Here is a 24,493-nt window from a genome sequence, read left to right as displayed (position 1 = left end):
CAATAGCCTTTCAAATTCTATGTACTATTAAATATAAGTGTATCTGCAAACAACCGTTAAAAAGGTATAGGAACATAAGTAAAAATTAATGATTATCTGTGAGTAGTGAAGTTATTTATTTTTTCTTGTTTATCTCTACAATTCTCAGATTTTCTTCATCGAACATTTATCCCCCTTATTAAAAACTAAAACTTTTAAAAATCCAATTCTCAAAACTATAAAACTCCTAAAAGATAACATAACAGAAAATCTACATGACCTCGGTTTGGTGATGACTTTTAGATACAACACCAAAGGCACAATCGATGAAATAAACTGGTAAGCCTGACATCATTAAAATTACAAACGTCTGCTCTGCAAAAAATCTGTCAAAAGAATGAAAAGAGAAGCCACAGGTTGGCAGAAAATATTTGCAAAAGACATATCTGATAAAGGACTGTTACCCAAAATAACAAAAAACTCTTAAAATTCAAAAATAAGAAAACAAACAACCCAACTAAAAAATGGGCCAAAGACCTTAACATGCACCTCACCAAAGATATATGGATGGCAAATAAGCATATGAAAAGATATTCCAGAGCATATGTCGTGAGAAAAATGCAAACTAAAACAAGGAGATACCACTATACACCTATTAGAATGATCATAATCCAAAACACTAACAACACTGTCAAAGATGTGGAGTAACAGGAACTCTCATTCATTGCTGATGGGAATACAAAATGGTACAGCCACTCTGGAAGACAGTTTGGCAGTTTCTTACAAAACTAAACATAGTTTTACCATACAACCCAGCAAGCGCACCTCAGCGCATGAAAGGAGTTGAAAACATGTCCATACAAAAACCTGCACATAGATGTTTATACCAGCTTTATTCATAACTGCTAAAATTTGGAAGCAACCAAGATGTCCTTCAGTAGGTGAATGTGTAAACTGTAATACATCCCATGATTTAATATTCATGCTAAAAAGTAATGAGCTATCAAGTCATGAAAAGACATGGAAGAACGTTAAATGCATACTACTAAGTGAAAGAAGCTAATCTGAAAAGGCTACATACTGTATGATTCCAATTATACGACATTCTAGAAAAAGCAAAACTATGAAGACAATAAAACAGATCAGTGGCTGCCAGGGGTTATGGGATATGAAGGGATAAATAGGTAAAGCACAGAGGCTTTGAGGGGCAGTGAAACTACTCTTTATATACTATAATCATGGATACATGTCATTATAAATTCATCCAAACCCACACAATGTACAACACCAAAAGTGCACCGTAATGCAAACTATGGGCTCTGGGTGATAATGATGGTGAATGTAGATTCACCAATTGTAACAAATGTATCACTCTAGTGGAGGATAATGGGGGGAGGCTATGCATGTGTTGGGGCAGGGAGTAATGCAAGAAATCTCTATAGCTTCCTCTCAATTTTGCTGTTAACTTAAAATTGCTCTAAAAAAGTCTATTTTTCATAAAGTCCATTTATGAACTTATAATTCATATAAGCTAAACCATAAATTCATGTTTTAAATTATACAAACAGAGATGAATTAACTTAAATCACTTGAATCAGGTCAGCATTTACTTAGCCTATTTAACATAAACCAGACTACAACAGCTAAATTTATGTTCATCATGACATCTCCAGTTGTATGGAGATGTATCTTCTAGAAAAAGACTATAAGCAATAACCAGGTAAAATAAAAACTGGACTTTCAGTAGCCAAAAAGAGTAAATTGTTTGTTATCTTCTCTTACATATGTATTTTACCCACCCCCAACTTGAGAACAGAAATAATTCCTAACTTCTTTGTTTTCTTAATATTTAGTATATGCAAAGGTTAATAAATTATTGTGAAATTGTTTCTGTAGAGGCTGTTTCTAGTTATCTGGTAACTGGCTCTGGGGTAATTAGGAGTGGGGAATAGTGGCCCTAGGTAAAGAGCTCCATAAAGGATGTGGTTGAGGGTACAGGCTGTGAAGTGTTTGGTTTGCACATGAAAGGAACATTAGCAGGTAATCCTTTACTATCTCTAGAAATTGGCTAGCCCTGAGAGGGGCAGTCTCTCCAGGGCCAGCGTCAAAGCATCAAAATACAGAAAAACAACAACACAAGATTACAGAGAGAAAACAAATTTTCATAAATTTTACTGTTACAAAATTCTAAATATAATAGTGATGAAAATTTAGTACAATTTTTCTTTGTAATATATATCCACTAAAGAGAATGAAATTCTTTTTGTGGGGATAATATTTTTTGCTTAATTGAGGTTTAAAGTTAATGTTCCCCTGCCAACATAATACTCAATGGGGAGAAGCTGAAAGCCTTCCTGCTAAAATCTAGAACAAGACAAGGATGCCCACTATCACCACTTCTATTCAACATAATATTGGAAGTCCTAGCCAAAGCAATCAGACAAGAAAAGGAAATAAAAGGTATCCAAATTGGAAGGGAAGAGGTAAAATTGTCATAATACACAGATGACAAGATACTATATATTGAAAACCCTAAAAACTCCACACAAAAACTACTAGAACTGATAAACGAATTCAGCAACGTAGCAGGATACAAGATTAACATACAGAAATCAGTTGCACCTCTTTACCCTACCAATGAAATATCAGAAAGTTAAAAAAAAAAAGATCTCTTTAAAACTGCATCCAAAAACTGAAATAAAATACTTAGGAATAAAACTGACCAAGGAGGTTAAAGACTTATATGCTGAGAATTATAAAACACTGATAAAGGAAACTGAAGGTAACTCAAAGAAATGGAAAGACATTTCATGCTTTTGGACTGAAAAAATTAATATTGTTAAAATGGCCATACTACTCAAAGCATCTACAGATTTAAGGCAATCCCTAGCATAAAATTACCCATGACCTTTTTCACAGAACTAGAACAAATAATCCTAAAATTTATATGGAACCATAAAAGACCCAGAAGTGTCAAAGCAATCCTGAGGAAAAAGAACATAGCAGGAGGCATAACTCTCCCAGACTTCAGAAAATGCTACAAAGCTACAGTAATCAAAACAGCATGGCATGGTACTGGCACAAAAACAGACACATGCATAAATGGAACAGAGAGCCCAGAAATAAACCCACACTCAGTCAATCTTTGACAAAGGAGGCAAGAAGTCGTCTCTTCTTCTTCTACTTCTTGCTGAAGAAGTCTCTTCAGCAAGTAGTGCTGGGAAAGCTGGACAGCTGCATGTAAATCAGTGAAGTTAGAACACACTCTCACGCCACACACAAAAACAAACTCTAAGTGGCTTAAAGACTTAAATATAAGACAGGACACCATAAAACTCCTAGAAGAGAACATAGGTGAAACATTCTCTGACACAAACTGTAGCAGTGTTTTCTTAGGTCAGTCTCCTAAGGCAATAGAAATAAAAACAAAAATTAAAAAATGGGACCTATTCAGACTTATAAGCTTTGGCACAGCAAAGGAAACCATGAACAAAATGAAAAGAAAACCTATGGAATGGGAGAAAATATTTGCAAATGATGTGACCAACAAGGGCTTAATTTCCAAAATATACAAACAGCTCATACAACTCAATAACAAAAAATCAAACAACCCAATCAAAAAATGGGCAGAAGACCTAAACAGACATTTCTCCAAAGAAGACATACAGATGGCCAACAGGCACATGAAAAGATGCTCCACATCGCTAATGATCAGAGAAATGCAAATCAAAACTACAGTGAGGGGCTTCCCTGGTGGCGCAGTGGTTGAGAGTCCGCCTGCCGATGAAGGGGACATGGGTTCGTGCCCCGGTCCGGGAAGATCCCACATGCCACGGAGCGGCTAGGCCCATGAGCCGTGGCCGCTGAGCCTGTGCGTCCGGATCCTGTGCTCCACAACGGGAGAGGCCACAACAGTGAGAGGCCCGCGTACAGCAAAAAAAAAAAAAAAAAAAAAACTACAGTGAGGTATCACCTCACACTGGCAGAATGGCCGTTATCAAAAAGTCTACAAATATTAAATGCCAAAGAGGGTATGGAGAAAAGGGAACTCTCCTATACTGTTGGTGGAAATGTAAACTGGTGCAGCCACTATGGAAAACAGAGTTTACCATATGATCCAGCAAGCCCACTCCTGAGCATATGGTCTGGAAAAAAGGAAAAGTCTAATTTGAAAAGATACATACACCCCAATGTTCAGAGCAGCACTATTTACAATCACCAAGACATGGAAGCAACCTAAGTGTCCGTCAACAGATGAATGGATAAAGATGTTGTGTATATATATACGAAATACTACTCAGCCATAAAAAAGAATGAAATAATGCCCATTTGCAGCAACATGGATGGACCTAGAGATAATCATACTAAGTGAAGTAGGCAGACAGAAAGAGACAAATACCACATTATATCACTTACATGTGGAATCTGAAATATGATACAAATGAACTTATGTATAAAACAGAAACAGAGTCACAGACACAGAAAACAAACTTATGGTTACCAAACGGGGATGGGGGTGGAGGAGGGATAAATTAGGAGCTTGGAATTAGCCAATACAAATTACTATATATATAAAAAAAAAAACCAAGGTCCTACTGCACAGCACAGGAAACTATATTCAATATCTTGTAACAAACCATAATGGAAAATGATATGAAAAATAAATAAATAAATATAAACATATATGTACATAACTGAATCACTTTGCTGTACACCAGAAACACAACATTGCAAACCAACTATATTTCAATTAAAAATAAAGTTAGTGTTCCCACGATCAAAATCAATTGCAAAGTTTCCTCTTAATGCTAGTCTGTAATGTGATTTTACATATTTATATGTGAAAATGTGTTTTCAAACCAGTACTGCCAAATACTGATATCAACCCATGAGCATATGATTGTAATTGAATACATTCATCACTTGGTAGGCAATTATAAAGTCTACCAGATTTCTTCTATGTTTGCCTATTAACATGTCATTACATTGTAATCACTTCCAACTGAAGGTTAGGTGGAAGCACTCCTCATTTGCACAATTAATGGATTATGAATATGGAAATTTCTTTTGCAACTGCATCAAGATCCAAAAAATACTACTTGAACTGTGGTTTGACCTTAGAAAAAATACCTATTGCTAATTTTTCTTGGAAATAGACATCTTCTTGTTAACTTTTGACAGCCTGACTTTACTTGTAATTCAAACATTAGCTGTCATCAAAATGGCTTAACCACATATAAGTTTCACATACAAGCGCTGTTTTGCTTTATAGTTTTAAATTCATTAGGAAACATTATCAAGTCTGCAGCAAAGCTATTTTCCAAAGCCATTCAATGTCCCACAGGTGATTAAGAGTGGTTCCTCAAGTTCAAAAAATTTCAACCTCACACATGAGCTCAAAAAATTCACAATAAATGTTTACCACTAACTGCTAAGCCATCAAAAGACTGTGGTCTTGGGCAAGTCAGGATATTCAGCTTCTATTTCTGACGAAAACTTAAAATAACCATCAGTTTTAAATGTTTACATATTCATAAGCTTTGTAAATCTGTCCAACTGAAGCCTTTTTCTGCTCCATGTTTTTACCACCATCAATCAAGACACCTTAGTGGATTCTACTTCAGGTTGTATTGAATTAGTGTTTTCTCAACTTTGAAAATTTTTTTCACCTGAAGTTGTCCCACACATGCTATTCATGGGGAGTAATTCTTAGTCATTTCACATTCTGTCTTGATATTCAAATAAACTGAGCAGTATTAACATTTGTCAATTCATCATAAGAACCAAGCAAACTTACTTTGATTGCACCTTCATTTTAATTTTTTATTTTTGTGAAAAAAATCTGATGTGATGAGATAATCCATTTTAAATTTTCTGATTTTTCCTGACTACTAATTTCAGTGAGCTGGGAATACTGTGATGAGTACGTAGCTGGGTAATTTCAACTTATACTGTATTCTTCTGGCATCACTATAGTGTCATTCCATAATAAACACAATATTTTGCCATCTAATTCGGTAATAAAATAATACACATGTGCTTTAAAAGCATGAAATTCAAAATCTATTTTTCTCTTTTTATTCCTTTGACATGATCAGTATACACTAGTAATAAAAATAATATGACATGTCACAATATAGCAATATGCGTGGCACTTGAAACAATGAATTTATAAATGCTTTATTATAATTTATACTGCACTGAGCAGAAGAGTGAAGAGATAAAGCACCATGTATGGGCACTGTCAGGATTACTCAACTCAGCTGTTGTCCCTTGAAAGCGGCCAGACAACATGCAAAGAAATCAGCATTTTAATACTCAAAAACAACATTATTGATGGATAATAAAATTTAAATTTCATATAATTTTCACCTGTCAAAAATACTATTCCTCTTTGATTTTTTCCAATAATTTAAAAACATAAAACTATTCTTAGTTCATGGTCCACACACAACAGGAAGCAGAGTAAATTTGGCACATGGTTGGTAGTCTGCAAACCCTTGCTGCAGGAAGTGAGGAACTACTCAATATTTTTTATTTTATGGAGCCACTTTCAGATGATTAACCCAGTCAGCATTATATAGCATGAACAGGAAAAGGACCGAAAGCAGAGAGATATCAGTGTAGTACTTGACAGTAAATGGAATCTAAGTACCTAATTCTAAAGTCCTTCTCTCCAATATACACTATCTGTGTAACTTTGGATAAAACTTACTTTCTCAAACCCTCAACACACTAATCTACTACGAAGGACAACTGTATCTACTTCGAAGTGTCAAGCTTAGAAGACATGATACACCTAATGCGGTTATAATAATAGTTACATGGAAGGTGCTCTCAATAAATGTATTATTGCTAATTCGAATTAGGTGATGATGACAGCCCAAGAGCTGACAATAAAAAGGTAAAATTAACCAGACCTAAGCACATTAATGGAATAGAGGAGAAATGCAGAAATAAACCCAAATGGATATGAGAATGTAGTATGACATAAACACAAAGTTTATCATTTTTATGAGACATCTTTGGGAACAGAGGGCAGGATTTATAATATAAATTTGGGAATACCATGTAAATACAGATGAAAGCTTAAAAAATCTAGATTAGACTTCAAGGACAAAACAGTAAAGTGAGAGGAATAAAAAGAAAAGGATATAGGCACCGTTTAGGGATGGGAGGAAGTAGAAGAATCAAGAAAAACGATATAGTAGGAGTAACCTGAATAGAAGAATCGGTACAGCAATTCCTATCACAGATGGTAAATACTAATGGGTGTGAAAAAGTGAAAGGATCTCATCTAAGAGAATTAAATTTAAATGCGATGTAATGATTTCATAAGAAAACAGCATTAAAGTTGAAAAATGTACTTACTGACACAGCTATCATGGTACTATCTGGCCTCCATTCAGCTTGCGTGTAGGATCCAAACTGAGAAGATGATTTTGCAGGTTCCTTGTAGGTTATGATTAATACACTAGGCTGGAAGAAAACAGTTTTATTTTATTAATATCTCATAAAAAGTAAAAGATATCATCAAGTACACTGACAGTATTTTAATAATTCTAGAAGTATAACAAAAGATAACATAATCCAATATTAAATGAGTTTAAACAGTCCAAGCAAATCAACTAAAAAGAACCATAAAGACAAACAATCTGAATAAGCCTATATCCATTAAAGAAATTGAATTGATAATTAATAATCTTCAAAAACAGAAAGGACCAGACCCAGATGGGTTCACTGGTGGATTCTACCAAACATTTAAGGAAGCAATTATACAAATTTTCTACAATCTCTTCCACAAGATAAAAGCAGAGAATACTAACTCCTTCTATGAGGCCAGTATTACCCTAATACTAAAACCAGAAAAGACATTATTAGAAAATAAAATGACAAACCAAGAGCTCTCATGCACATAGATGCAAAAATTCTGAACACAATATTAGCAAATCAAATCCAACAATGTATAAAAAGAATCATATACTATAATCAAGTGGGATTTACTATAGATCTGCAGGACTGGTTCAACATTTGAAAATTAATATAATCCACCATCATATCAACAGACTAAAGGAAAAAAAATCACATGATCTTATAAATAGATGCAGAGAAAGAATTTGACAAAATCCAACACCCATTCATGACAAAAACTCTCAGCAAACTAGAAACAGAGGGGAACTTCTTCAACCTGACAAAGAACATCTACAAAAACCTATAGCTAACAACATACTCACTGGAAGAAACTAGCTTTCCTGATAAGATCAGGAACAAAGTAAGGATACTCCCTCTTACCCTTCCTTTTCAAAATCATACTGGGAGAACACAAGAAAAGGAAATGAAAGATATACAGATGGAGAAGAAAGAAATACAACTTATTCTTAGATGACATGACTGCCCATATAGAAAATCAGAAAGAATGAACAACAACAATAACAAAAAAACTTGTGGAAATAATAAGTGACTATGGCAAGGTTGCAGGATACAATGTTATTATATACAAGTCAACTGCTTTCCTATATACTAGCAATGAACAAGTGGAATTTTCAACAAAAAATATTTAGATATAAATTCAAAATATGTGTAGGATCTATGTGAGGAAAACTACAAAGTTTCAATGAACAAAATAAAATAAAAAATAAATGGAGAGATATCCCAAATTCATGGATTAAAAAGCCCAGTATTCTCAAGATGTTCAGTTCTTCCCAATTTGATCTACAGATTCAATACAATCCCAATCAAAATCACAGCAAGTTATTTTATAGATATTGACAAACTGGTTCTAAGGTTTACATGGAGAGGCAAAAGACCGAGAACGACCAACACAATATTGAAGGAAACGAACTAAGTTGAAAGACTGACACCACCCAACTTCAAGACTTACTATAAAGATACAGTCATGAAGAGAGTGTGGTATTGGCAAAAGAATAGAAAACAGATCAATGAAAGAATAGCCCAGAAACAGACACACATAAATACAGTCAACTGACCTTTGACAAAGAAGCAAAGGCAACACAATGGAGAACAGATAGTTTTCAACAAATGATGCTGGAACAACTGGACATCCAGTTTCTGGCACTACAAGAAGCTCCACAAGGTCATCTGGTACTCTGTCTGTCCTTGCCCTAAAATCAGCCATTTTTTCAGGGATTCCTGACCCTTTTATTAGAGATAGTATTTAGAAAAGAAGACCTGAAAACAAGATGCTTACTGTTAGTGGGGTGTCATTACTTGTAGGTCCTCTCAGCAAACACAGTAGGAAGTATATGAACCTATATAACCCACATATACACACGTATCTCTACATATTTCTTTCAATATATGCATATATTTATAAACAAAAATATATGTGACTATAATCAAGCACAATGTGGTTCTTTCTAGCCTTCTCCCTTACTTATTTGGAACTTTCTTCTGACAGCGAGAACCTGGCTATCATTTCATACAACTAATTTAGTTCTTTGTTCAACCTTACCATATGTATATAGTATTTTGCAATTGCTAACTATACCCCTATAAAAAAACAAATTTACCAAATACAATACAGTTTTTTTGGATAACTTCTACTTTAGCCTTAGAATAACGAGTTACAATGCCATTTTCCAAAGTTACATAGGTCATCCCCTTAGAAGTTTTTTTAATCTCTGAAAGTGAAATACAAAAGTTTCTAAGAAGCTAACAAAGCTCCAAACACATTAAAACTGCTAGGCATTAGTTGTCTGTACTTCAAATATCAATTAAACATTAAAAACAAATACCCTGGGGGCAGTGACATTAGCAAAATGTCAGAGTAAAAAGTCCTAGATTCTCTTCTCCACCACCCCCCCCACGACAATTTGCAGACAAATCCCCTTTTGTGAGAAATACAGAAATGAATTGAAAAGCACCTGAATGCTGGATGAATGAGAGATCACACTCATCAAAGCTGGTAGGGAAATTCAGGACACCTTCTCACCAGAATTCCTACCACCAACATAGTGCCATACAATCAGGATGAAACCCTCCAACTCCCAGCTAATCCCTACAAAGGAAAAGGGGTGGTCTGTGTGTCAGATGCCCCAACCTTTCCACAGGGATCCTCAGAGGACAGGCTTCTAACTTGTCAGTCTTGAAGCACTGTCAGAACCGGCATAATCTAGCTACCTGGGGGAGAACAGAGACAACAGCATGGACTGGTAGTCACCAATAGCTCCTCTCCACAGCTTAGCACAGAGTTAGCAGAGAAAATAATTCTAGCTCTCAGCTTTTCCCTGGGAAAAAAAGAGTTGATCCACACGTCCAAAAGCCCGGTTTCTATGGGGCCTATTCAAAGGAATGGGTTCTGACTTACCTGCCTCAGAGTGCTGACAGGATCTGGAAAAATCTAGCTGCCTGGGGGCTAGTAAGCACAGAGACAGAGGTTTGGGCAGGCAGTTGCCATAGCCCCTCTCCCTGGCTAAGTATAGAGCAAGTGGATAAAAAACCCAACCCCAACTTCTCCCTGGGGAGCTAAAGATTAGCCCACAATTCCAATGCCCCAACTTTTCTGGGGGCTGCCCAAAAAAGGGGTGGTGGTGGGGTCTGTCTTGCCTTCCACTGGGCAATAATGAGACCTGGCATAATTTAGCCACCAGATGCTAATGAGAATAGAGACCGAGGTTTGGGCTGCCAGTTCCCAAAGCTCCTCCCCTCAGCTCAGCACAGAGCAAGTGGATGAAAAAACGTAGCCCTCAGCTTCTCCCAAGGGAGGGAAAGAATTGGCTAAACCATCAAATGATCCAACTTTTTTAGAGGCTGCCTGAGAAATGGCTTCAGTCTCACTTGTTTTGATGCTGTGAGGGGATGTAGAATAACCTAGACACCAGGCGGCTGCAAAGAATAAAGTAAGCATGCTGAACTAGAATATAGTTTTGAGATGCCACCAGAATCTCTGGCTGGGCTGACTGGTAGGGATCTTCTTCTGTATGAGGCCAATCCATAAAGACTGGAGAGGTGGCTGCTTTGCCTAATGCACAAACACCAAAAAAGAGGGTCAAGGAAGACGAAGAAACAGGCAAATATGTTCCAAAGGACACAAGATAAATCTATAGAAAGAGATCCTAATGGGGCTTCCCTGGTGGCACAGTGGTTAAGAATCCGCCTGCCAATGAAGGGGACACAGGTTCGAGCCCTGGTCCGGGAAGATCCCACATGCCGCAGAACTAAGCCTGTGCTCCACAACTACTGAGCCTGCACTCTGGAGCCCGAGAGCCACAACTACTGAGCCCACATGCCACAACTGCTGAAGCCCATGTGCCTAGAGCCTGTGCTCCGCAACAAGAGAAGCCACTGCAATGAGAAGCCTGCGCACCACAACAAAGAGTAGCCCCTGCTCACCGCAACTAGAGAAAGCTCGCACACAGCAACAAAAACCCAATGCAGCCAAAAATAAAATAAATTAATTTTTAAAAAAAAAGAAAGAGACCCTAATGAAATAGAGATATATGATTTACTAGACAGATAATTCAAAATAACCATCATAAAGATGTTCACTGAGATCAGGAGAACGATGCATGAACAAAGTAAGAATTTCAACAAAGACAAAATACTAAATAAATAATTATTAAATAAACATACATAAATAGGGGCTTCCCTGGTGGCGCAGTGGTTGGGAATCTGCCTGCCAATGCAGGGGACACAGGTTCGAGCCCTGGTCCAGGGGGATCTCCCATGCCACGGAGCAGCTGGGCCCATGCGCTACAGCTGCTGAGCCTGTGCTCTAGAGCCCACAAGCCACAACTACTGAGGCCGCATGCGACAACTACTGAGGCCTGCGTGCCTAGAGCCCGTGCTCTGCAGTGGGAGAAGTCACCACAGTGAGAGGCCTGTGCACTGCAGCAAGGAGTGGCCCCCGCTCGCCACAACTGGAGAGGGCCCGTGTGCAGCAGCAAAGACCCAACACAGCCAAAAGTAAAATAAATAAAATGAATTAAAAATATATATATAAACATATTTTATATACATATTATATATATATAATTTATTATATATAAATATAAAACTACCAAACAGAAATCACAAAGTTAAAGAATGTAATAACTGAAATAAAAACTCACTAGAGGGATTCCAGAGAAGACTAGATCAGGCAGAAAGAAAAAAGGTCTAAGAAAAGTCATCAGGAATCATTCAATAACAAAAAGAAAAAAAAAATGAAAAAAAGAGTAAAAAAACAACCTAAGGAACTTGTGAGATACCAACAAGCAGATCAATGTATGCTCAGGAGAAAGAGAAATGACCAGAAAACTTTTTCAAAGAAATAATGGCTGAAAACTTCCCAAATCTGGGGAAGGAAATGGATGCCCTGATACAAAAAGCCCAAAGAACCCCAAAGAGGAACTCAAAGAAATCCCCAATGAGACAAATTAAATTGTCAAAAGTCAAACCAAAGAGAGAATTTTGAAAGCAGAAGAAAAAGGCAACTTGCCATGTACAAGGGAACCCCCATAGAACTATAAGCAAATTTCTCAGCAGAAACCTTGCAGGCCAGAAAGGAGTGGGATGATATATTCTAAGTGCTAAAAGAAAAAAGCCACCAACCAAGAATACTATAACTGGCAACTTATCCTTCAAAAAAGAAGGAAAATTAAAAACTTTCCCAAACAAACAAAACCTGACGGAGTTCATCACCACTAGACCTACTCACCAGAAATGCTAAAGGTTAAAATTCTTCAGGTTAAAATGAAAGGTCACAGAACAGCAACACTGTAGCATAAAAAAAAGTATAAAACCGACTGGTACAGGTAAATATATAGACAAATACAGAATACTATAATGATAAGTAAATTCCTTTTAATCCTAGTATAAAAGTTAAAAGACGAAAGTATCAAAATAACCTAATAAATACAGTAATAGATGTATAATATCTATTAATTAATTAATTCACCTATTTAGAGACCTATATGTAAAACCTGATCCATCAAAGTTCAGGAATATAGAAAATCTTTTGTGGTCCTGGGTTAGGCAAAGAGTTCTTAGATAAGACACAGTATTTATTTCATGGCTCACAAAATAAATATTATTAAAACTGACAGACTGGTCCTTATAAAAATCAAATATTTCTGTTCAAAAAACACTACTAAAAAGAATAAAAGACATGCTACAAACTGGAAAAAAATATCTGCAAATCACGTATCTGCATCAATGACTTGTATCCAAAACAAATGAAGAATTCTTAAAATGCAGTAAATAAATATATATACAATCCAATTTTTAAAATAGGCAAAAATTTAAATAAAATAATTACAGCATTGTATTTAACACGTAAATACAAAAACATACTGATATAAGTAACTGAATAAATGAAAGCAAAGGGACAGCTCTTTCTTACATAGAATTCCAATTAATAAATAGAGAAAGAAGAAGGATGTAGAGAATCATCATTAGATAAACACCACATAATTAGCTGCAGACAAGATCCAGTGATGGACATAAAATCAGTGAGCAAGTTTCAGGAAAAATAAGATATGCACAATATCTTCCCCCAGTTCCTTTTTAAAAAAGAAAGTTTATAGTAGAGAAACCTGGCAGACACCAAGTGATCAAGGTAAAGGTCACCAATAGTAAGATATATGAACATCATGAACTCCTTGATATAATACTGAGTAGGACATTTTTGTGATAATTTCTGCCAAAAACACATAAGCGCATTCCATTCATGAGAAAAATCAAATAAACCCAAGCTGATAGATTCTATAAATGAACTGATCAGTATTCTTCAAAAGGATCAAGGTCATAAAAGACAAGGAAAATTGAACAACTATTACTGAATGGAAAAGACTAAGAAATAACAACTACATCAGTAGAAAAATTAGGGAAAATTTCAATGAGATCTGTACTTTAATAATACTGTACCAATGTTAATTTCCTCTTTATAATTATGCTAAGTGAAAGACACAAAAGAACAACCAATAAACAAGTACATACTGCCTGATTTCATTCATATAAACTTCTAGAAAATGAAAACTAATCTACAGTGAGAGAAAGTAAGCAGATGAGTGCCCAGAGATGGAGGGCAGTGGGAAGCCACTACGAAGAGACAGGAGGAAACAACTGGGAGTAATGGATATGTTCATTATCATGATTATAGTGATGGTTTAATGGGTGCATACACATCAAACTTAATCAAATTTACACTGTAAACATGTACAATTTATGTGTATGTCAATTATATTTATATTTATGTCAAGTATATCCTAAAAAAGTTTAAAAAGTTAAAAACAAGTTATCTTAGATGGTCTTTTGAAGAACTAATTAAAGGGGAAAAAAACATACTTACAGAGGCCTACTCAGAATCTGTTGCAAAAACCTAAAAGAGAAACCTGAACTATGACAGAAGGTAGGAGGGACAGAAAGAAGACAAAAACAACAAAAACTGATTGTAATTTGTTTCACAACTACAATACATACATGCAAGATACAAGTTAGAGTAAATTGCATCTTTATTTTTGATGATTTAGGGATCTCTTATCTATTTGAAAGGTTGTTTTTTAATGTTAATGACAAAGGAGACAACGTTAACCCATCAAAAAAGGGGCTTTTAAAAAGGTTTCTATTGTTATAATCAGCAATGATGATAATTTGCCAACTGGATTAATAAAGGTAAAAGAGCCAATCAGGGTGACAATATTTAATCACTAATTTAAAATCATAGTATGTTTTAGTATTTACTTATTTCTAACTATTTCAATATTTATATATCTTATAAACTTTTCATTTCTCGAAATGAATGACTTCCCTAATTTGGGAGTCAGAAAGCGTATCAAACCTGATATTGTTATTCTGCTTGTATCCATATCAAAAGAATAATGTACAATAACGTGGGCTTATGAAACTGCTACATTTTTATGTAAAGCAGACAACCAGCAGTCTTCAGTCCCACCTCTCTTCTAGTAACTTACATTTTGCATAAATGTTAATAAGTACTACTTTGACTCCATAAATAGCAGAAATCAACGTGTTTAAAGGCCCCCAATTAATTGTTGACGCTATTAAAAAAAAATACTTTCTACGAGGCAATTTTACTCCTTACAAAACTACCTCTGTGTCTAAATGTATGTATAACTAAAGAAGTCTATCAGATATTTCCTTGTAACTTGTAACATGGTAACAAAGATTCAAGTAGGCATGAATTTTTCTGCATAAAAAGTACTTTCTGGTACTGGGGGTTAGGACTTCAGTATATCTTTTGGTGGGAGACATGATTCAACCCATAACATTCTCTCTGTAATGCTCTATAATAATTGAGAAGTGGGGCACTAAGAGTAAATAAAAACATCCTATGACTGTATGTCTCACTGTGTATGTCTACTAAGGCTGTACAAACTTTCTGCAACAAGAGAAATGCATTATCCAATACAGTATATACTACTCACATGTGACTACTGAGCACTTGAAATGTGGCTAGTTTAAGGAAATGATTTTATTTTACTGAATTCTTAATAAACTAAAAATTTTAATAATATGTGACCGGTGCTTTCCAAGCTGGATATAATGAAGTAGGTTCTGTAGAACTGGTGATTGTTCATTTAAAGGGCTGAAGACCAATTCAGTTACAAAAATCCTGTGTTAACACTGAACAGGTTTCTTTACCACAGAGCTTTACCAAATCTTTAGTGGGCTGATGTACACTGTAAATCTTCAATAGATACAGTACGTATATTTCCCAAGTTTACTTGATTAAACAACTCGTCTTTCCCTAGATTACCACACAGTATCAAGAGTTCTGTATACCAGCCTCCAGGAAATTCTATTCTACACTTTTCAAGTAAGTTATATGTGTATATTATGTCTGATAAACTAAATGTCATCAACTTTTAAAGTCTACTTTTTACTTTTTATAGTGTCTAATTTACTGTGCTTTAGTGTATTCAGAGTTGTGCAATCATCACCCCTATATAATTTCAGAGCATTTTTTAAATCACTCCAATACGACACTCTGTATCTATTAGTAGTCATTCTCCATTCCCCCCCGCCCCCACCCCCAGCTCCTAGCAACCAATAATCTACTTTCTGACTCTATGGATTTGCGTATTCTGGAGATTTCATATAAAGGGAATCATATGACACATGGCCTTTCACTTAGCATAATCTTTTAAGGTTCATCCATGTTGTAGTATGTATCAATACTTCATTCCTGTTATGACTGAATAATATTCCCTTGTATCGATATACAACATTGTGTTTATCCATTCATCTGTTGATGGATGTTTGGGTTGTTTCCACCTTTTGGCTATTGTGAAAAATGCTGCTATGAACGTTCATGCACAAGTTTCTGTTGCAACACCTGTTATCAATTCTTTTGGCTATATACCTAGGAATGGAATTGCTGGGTCATATGATAACTCTGTGTTTAACTTTTTGAGGAACTGTCAAACTGTTTTCCACAGTGACTGCACTATTTTATTATACATTCCCACCAGCAGTTCATGAGAGTTCTAATTTTTTCACCTCCTTGCCAACACTTGCTACTGTCTTTTTAATGGTAGCCATTCTAGTGAGTGTGGTAGTATCTTACGGTTTATTTACATTTCCCTAATGAATAAATCACGTTGAGCATCTTTTCATGTGGCTATCTTACATCGTCTCTGGAGAAATACCTATTCAAATCCATTGCCTATTTTTTTAACTGGGATCACCAACTTTCAAAGAGGTACTGTTCCAATATCTGTCTTTTTAAGTTGATTACTGGGGTTCTTTTGTTCATATAGGAAAATTCACTATAAATGGTGATTAGATTCCCTGACCAGCTCAAGAAGGTCTCCTAAGCCCACATATACTAACAGGGAATATAATACAGTGATTAATAATACAAGCTCTGAAGTCTGAATGCAAGGTTCAAATACTTGCTCTGCCATTTAATAGCTTTGTGAGCTTGAACAAACTAATTTCTCCTATGCTTCAGTTTCTGCATCTTTAAAATAAATCTAACAATAGACCCTACCTCACTGGTAGGTTCTGCAAAAATTGAATAAATAAATAACAGCACTTGGCAGAGTGCTTAGAGCTCAGCAAGTGCTGTAGATATTATTTGTTGCTGTTTTATTATTTTAATGTCCCAGGATCACATTATTAAAAATACTACAGAACAAAACTCCCAACTGCTTCCTTGAGATAATGTATTTGAAATTCCTACTTAAGACACCAGTAACATATTGCTTTCTGCTACAGCTTAAGCAATGACAAGATCAGCCCAACTCTCTGGCAGTATAGGGCTTGGACCACCAGATACCTGAATGGGGAGAAGAACCAGGCTGACCAGAAGTAGACACAGGGAACTTTCTGGAGTGATGAAAATATTCTGAATCCTGATTGGAATAGTCATTACATTAGTATATACGCCTGTCAATATCCACTTAAGAACAACACATCACTGTACATTAAAAAACAAAAGTCTAAAAGTAAATAAATAAATAAGCCATCATTTAAGTATACTGAATACTATTTACAAACACAGGAAACATTACTAATATGTTTAAGATGATTTTCAAAAAAGGTTTTCTGGTTAATTGCTGACAGTCCATTAGGTATTATTTTCAGAGTACACAGGTCACTTCTATCAGTAACATGCACTTTCTTCTACTGATACCATGTCAGTAGTGATAAGTAATTAACTCCATGCTTCAAACATTCCTCGAATTCCAAAGTGCAATTTTCCTTAAGGGTAGCAGCTAATGACTGTGACTGATGACTCAAGCTCAACACCAATACTCATGGCATTAAACTGAGATGATCACCTTCATGTACAGGAAAAGGACAGCCAATAAACTTTGGTTATTTTCTGTCTTTCCTTTACAAAATGAGTAATACTTGAGAAATACCTGATTCCCACTTTCAAGCTCCTGAAACCAGACTGTTTACCTCCTACCATGTTACTATTCTTTAGCCTGTGCAATATTACCTCAATTAACAAGTACTCTTGAATGGAAACACTTTTAAAATTAATTTCATGAATACAAAAATCACGCATAAAGTATTCACACTAGATATGCTTAACTTTAATCTAATCAAACCTTTAAACGTAACTTTCAGTTTACAAGAAATATAGCGGATTCAAGGAAAACATTAACAACTAAGCAAATCCAGAGTGTGAGGGTGATCTTTCAAGAAAAGTGACCTAATCTATTAAAAACAAAATAAATCTACATATTGAATAACTGAAAGTAAGAGAAGGAAGGAAGACTATCCTAGGTTAAGCGATAACAATTTCTAAGATACAACAATCCAATGGAATGTGTGATCCTTGAGTAGATCTGTTTTAAAATAAGAAAAAGGCTATGCAAGTAATTTGGGGAATACTGGGGAAATTTTCAAGTCAAACTCCATAACAGATTACGGAATTATTAATTTTCATATTATGGCTATGTATATTTAAGTCACTTTTAGAAGATGAACACCAAGTAGTTAGGTATTAGTGTAGTGTCTTGATGTCTCCAACTTCACGCACAGACATATACATATATACACCCAAGCAAATAAATGAGAAAGAAAATGTTGACAATTGCTGATTCTAGGTGGTGAGTATCCAGGTGTTCTGTATGTTTTAAAACTTTTATAAAACTTTATAAAGAAAATAAGGAGTTGGTTGTATTCTTAAATTGGGAAACAATACTTAAATCTCATGAATTAAGGAAACCACACTAGTCCCTCTAAAGAAGCACCAGTTTAGTCCTATGTGTATACACAATTGGACATAATTAGAGGTGGAAATTTCTAGAAACAAACTGTACAGAGCTGAAGGTATGCAATCTGTATAATTTATCTCCATTTCCTAGCATATAGTTAAGAGCAAACTGTGGGTCACAGACAAACATACCTCAACAGCACACCATGATATCAACAACAGAGACTCTAGAAGTCTTATGTACTATTTGACTTAAGAGTCTTCACTATTACATACTACTTACATGCCAGATAAAGAAAAAACAAATAACAGAACTTCAGAAAGAGTTTAGAAAAAATAATTAACTAAGATTTATAAGTTGGACTTAAAGAAGTAGAATCAGTTATCTGGAAAATAGACTTAGGGAGACTACCTAATTCCCCTATTCCAGAAAAATAGTAAACATTTTAAAATACACTAAACAATATAGTTTTCTGGTTTGAAATATACATCCATGTTTTAAGACTTTTCTTCTTCCTATACGCCATCTTTCCAGCTGAGTTTCATAATCTTCCTTTAGTTCAACCTCAGAATTGGTGGAACCCAGGCTTACGAAAAGGCCTAAAATGGAAAGAAATCCATTCTACTTCACAGTATCATTTCATTTAAACAGAATATACCAAAAGATTATTAGACACCGTGCTTGAAATTTAGTGGGCATTTATTAAACAATCTTTAAGTCTGAACAGAACTATTTGAATATGGTTTTACTTGAGTTGTTGCTAAGATATCTTTCAAACAGATTGTCTCAACTGTTATTGTTCTTACTTTATAGGAGAAGCAGCACGGGACAATCCCCACGAAATCAGCTTTGGCATTAAGCGTGGGTTTGAATCTCAGCTCTGCCATTTATTAAATAATTTCCTCTAGGCCACACAATTACTTTATTTGAGCCTCAGTCTCCCTATCTGGAAAACAGAACTAAGACCAATCTCCCAAAATTACTGTAAGGATTTCATGAAATAATATACATAATAAACTTAAATAGAGACTGACATACAATATGCACTCAATACTTGTTAGTTTATATTTGTTCTCTTTTAGGTTTTTAGTTTTAAGGTCAGTGGATATATATTTCATGTGACTGACAGCGAAAAAAAATTAACAAAAATTCTATCACTCTTCTGCTTCAAAAACAAGTGATACTGACGATGGCAGCAGAGTTGATGGTAGTGGATCTGGTTTTTAAAGAAAGTGATAACAATAATGGTAATGTAAGACAAATGAGACCCCAAAGCTACTGAATACTGTACTGTAAATAACCAAGCTTCAAACATATTCTCTTCCTACCACTTCTCTCTCTCTCACACACACACACACACACACACACACACACACACACAAACACACACTCAAAACAGCTCAGTCTTGCTTTAAGAAGAAAGCAGAAATTACATCAACAATTACATGTGCTTAAAGAGAAAAATTAAGGAATTATTTCTTCTAATGACTGAGAATTATGACACAAAGAGCCAATTTGCTCAGTTTTACCCCATTAAGACTTAGGGAAACAGTGGGCTGACTGTAAAGTTATACGCAGATTTTTGACCACACAGAGGGTCAGGGCCCATAACCCCTGTGTTATTCAAGGGTCAACTGTACTGTATTTGAAAAGTGATGGCATACAAATTAAGAACATTTTATGCATGGGAAACTTCTGAACCTCAGATAAGAACAGTGGCAATAAATGATGTTCTTGCCAGGACTGTTCCCATCCCCTCACAAAACTCTGGTAGGCAGTAGTGCCACCAGGGTAGGGCTGTTGGTGAAAAACCAGCAGCTTTGCTGCTGCCTTGACATGGAGCAGAGTGCAATACAGCCTGCAGCACTGTTAAAGTGGCAAATTCTTAGAGAACAAACAGAAAAAGCTAACAGTGTTGTTAGCCAGAGTTTGCAGACCTGCTTTGGGCAAGCAGCACATCCCTCAACCAGCAAGAAATTTAACAGGAAAATCCTGGAAACCAGAGAGTCAAAGAGGGAACAGATAAGCTTGCCACATATCCTTGGTTCAACGGGAGGCAGACTTATAAAAGGGAAAAACGCTGAAGCACCCAAGCTCTCCACTCATCCCTGTCTGTCAGGGAGGCTGTGTACATGCAAAGCTAAGGGCACTTGAAAGGCCAAGCTCCCCACACATCACTAGCTCACTGGGAAGCTGTTTGCAAGGAAGTTCCAGAAAGGCCTGGCAGGAAGTAAAAGCTGGGGCAGACATTAAAACGTCCTGAACTTTGCCTGTACTCCCAAACCCACACATCATCCCACAATCAACAGAGAACAGATGCCTTACTGGCTCAAGATGTTTGAACATCTAAACACTATGCAGATATGGAGGCAACCCCTAGAAAGCCATTGTAAAAATAAAAATAAGAAAAAATAAGCAGAGACATTAGTCAGTAGCTGCACATTGCAGGGGAGATCAATTTTGCAGATTAAGTCCAGGAAACTTACTAAAAAACAATACTAAAACAAGTATCAGCAACAATGACCCTCAGGAAACAAACAAAACAAAAAACAAAAAAAAACAAACTCTAGAGTTATTATAATAAATTATCCAAAATGTCCAATCATCAACAAAAAAAGTTTGAAGATATACAATGAGTGACCCAGACTGAAGGAAGAAGAAACTACCTGTGAGCGGGCCCAGAATGGCAGGCAAATAATTCAAATCAGTCATGAAAAACATATTAAAAGAATAAAGGAAAGTATGTTTAAATAATGAAAAAAAAATATGATGACACCTAAACAAGTGGGGAATCTCGAAAAAGAAGTAAAATCAATAAAGCAGAACCAATTCTAGAAATTCTACAGTTTAGAAGTATTGGGTCGGCCAAAAAGTTCACACAGGTTTTTCCATAACATCTTATGGAAAAATCCGAACAAACTTTTTGGCCGACCCAATACAATAACTGAAATGAAAACATTATACAGACTCAGCGGCAGATTTGAGATGGCAGATCAAAAAACATGAAAACACTTCAATAAAATTAAGTAATATAAAAAACAGAAAAGAAAGACTGAAGTGAAGAGAGCCTCAGAGACCCCTAAGACATCAAGTGCACTAACGCACGTATAATGGGAAGTTCCAGGAGATAGTACATGGGATAAAAAAAATATTTGAATAAATAATGACTGCAAATGTCCCAAGTTTTATGATAGACATTAAGCCCCAGATTCAGAATGCTTGACAAAATCCCAGTGGGATAAACACATGCACACATACATCATACACAAAACTACTTAAACTCAACAAAAAGAAAATGTTAAAAGAATATAGGTAAAACAAGTGATCGCACACAAGACAACAAAAATACAATTAATGGCTCACTTCTTGTCAGAAACAATGGAAACCAAAAAGACACTGAAAGGACATATTTAAATGCTGAAACAGAAAAACTGTCAACCATGAATTCTATATCCAGCAAAACTATCTTTTGGAACTACAGACAAAGACATTCCCAGATAAACAGAGATTAAAATATTTGTTCTTACTGAACCTGCCTTATGAGAAATACTAAAAGAAATCCCTCAGGAAAAAAGGAAAGGACATCAAAAGGTATGCAGAAAAGAGTTAACTGGCTTAAGACTGCTGTACTAAAAAACAAACAAAAAAACCCCGCCTGCCTGCAAGGTTGGTCCTGAGCTGGCATCTGGGAACTTGGATTTTGGGAGGGTTCCCACCATTCCAAAACTAATTAGAGTGCTGACTGTATCTAAACTGTTTATACAAATCAAACAGCTTATGCTGAAACACCTGTTTTCTTTCAGAGAATGTGAAATTCAGTATGTGCTAGGCAGAAAGCCCCCAGTAAAAACCTTGGGGACTAGGTCTATAACAAGCTTCCCTGGTATTCAACATTGTACAAATGTTGTCACAATTTAATGGAGAAAATAAGCACATCCTATATGACTGCACTGAAAGAGGACTATTTGAAGCTGGCAGCTGGTTCCTCCAGATTTTGCCCACTAAACTTTTTCCCTTTGGCAAATTTGCTTTGTATCCTTTTGTTGTAATAAATCACAGTCATGAATGTGACTATATGCTGTGTACTGTGAGTCTTCCTAGCAAATCACTGAACCGGGGGTAATTTAGGGGACTACTGAGAAAGATGGTAACTCAAATCCAAAGGAAGAAACAAAGAGCACAAGATATGGTAAATGGATAAAGGTAAAAGACTGAATAAATGTATTTTTATCTTTCCTCCTTCTAATTTCTCTAAAATATATCAGCCTTTATAAGACAATAACTTAAAAACAAAATACACTGCACTATTGGGCTTATAACATGCAACATACATGACAATAATACCTCAAAGAAAGCACCTGAGAACAGAACCAGACCAAAAAAATCAAAAAGAGAATTTGAACAACACTACAGACTAATTTGACTTAAAAGAAATACACAGATCACTCCATACAACAGAAAAACACACATTTTTGTCAAATGCACATGGAATATTCTCCAAGACAGATTATAGCTTAGGCTACAAAACAAGTCTTAATAAACTTTAAAAGACTGAAACAATCCAAAGTATTTTTTCTGATCACAGTGGAATGAAAGTGAAGATCAACAGCAAAAGGAAAAACAAAAAACTCACAAACGTGGAAATTAACCCACTCTTAAACAATCCATGGAAAAGAAAAAATCACAAAGGAAATCAGAAAATATCCTGAGACAAATGAAAATGAAAACACAACACACTACAACACATGGGATGCAACAAAAGCAGTGCAAAGCGGGAAACTTACAACTAATGCTTACATTAAAAGAAAAAGATCTCAAACCAACTTTACTTTACATCTTATGGAAATACACGAAGAATGAATTAACCCAAACCTAGAAGAATGAAATAATAAAGATTAGAGCAGACAGAAATAAAGTGAAAAAGAGCAAAATAGAGAAAAATCAAAGAAACCAGGAGTTGGTTCTTCTAAAAGATCAACAAAACTGATAAACCCTTAGGTAGACTGACTAAGGAAAAAAAGACTCAATTAACTAAACTCAGAAGTGAAAGGGGAAACATTACTACTGATTTTACAAAAATAAAAATGATTATAAGAGAGTACTCTGAACAACTGTATCCTGACCAATCAGAAAACTGAGATAAAACGGACAAATTCCACAACTGAATGTTGAAGAAATAGAAAATCTGAATACATGTATAAGATTAAATCAGTAATCAAAGAAAGAAAAGTCCATACGGTTTCACTAGTGAATTTTATCAAACAATTGAAATAAACACCAATTCTCCTCAAACTCTTTAAAAAAACTGAAACAGGACCACTTAGTAACTCATCCTATGAGCCCAGCATTACCCTGATACTAAAGCCAGACAAAGACTCACAAGAAAAGAAAACTACAGGTCAATATCCCTGAAGAATACATATGCAAAAATCCTCAACAAGATACTAGCGAACCAAATTTAACAGCAGTATGAAAAGAATTATAAACCAGTGAGATTTATTCCTGGAATGCAAGGATGGTTCAACACAAGAAAAATCAATGTAGTACACCACATTAACAGAATGAAAGAAAAACACCACATGACCATCTCAGTAAAAAAGCATTTGACAAAACTCAACACCCTTTCATAACAAGAACATTCAACAAATTAGGAATAGAGGGAACTACCTCAATGTAGTAAAACCAATACATAAAAAAATTAGTCAACATCATACTTGATGGTAAAAAACTGAAAACATTTTCCCTAAGGTGAGGAATAAGACAAGGATGTTCACTTTCACTACTTCCCTTCAAAACAGTACTGTAAGTCCTGGCCAGGGCAATTAGCAAGAATATGAAATAAAAGGCATCTAAACTAGAAGAGAAATAGAATTATCTCT

The 24,493-nt window shown here is 35.4% G+C and overlaps 1 protein-coding gene across 1 annotated transcript in view; it reads right to left on the bottom strand.

Moving 5' to 3' along the window:
• Nucleotides 1-9,597, bottom strand: part of RIC1 (RIC1 homolog, RAB6A GEF complex partner 1) — a gene marked incomplete at its 5' end in the record, with an annotated part of 101,007 nt that extends 91,410 nt beyond the window's left edge. The window contains 2 exons of the mRNA XM_082656894.1: nt 7,351-7,458; nt 9,544-9,597. Of these exons, the coding sequence (XP_082513020.1) occupies nt 7,351-7,458; nt 9,544-9,597 (162 nt within the window). The remainder of the gene's footprint in view (nt 1-7,350; nt 7,459-9,543) is intronic.
• Between the last annotated feature and the right edge of the window lie 14,896 nt (nt 9,598-24,493).

The sequence above is a fragment of the Grampus griseus genome (genome assembly GCF_964374135.1).
Source record: "Grampus griseus genome assembly, chromosome: 6".
In the NCBI taxonomy this organism is placed as follows: Eukaryota; Metazoa; Chordata; class Mammalia; order Artiodactyla; family Delphinidae; genus Grampus; species Grampus griseus.
This window is presented reverse-complemented; position numbering and strand designations above follow the sequence as displayed.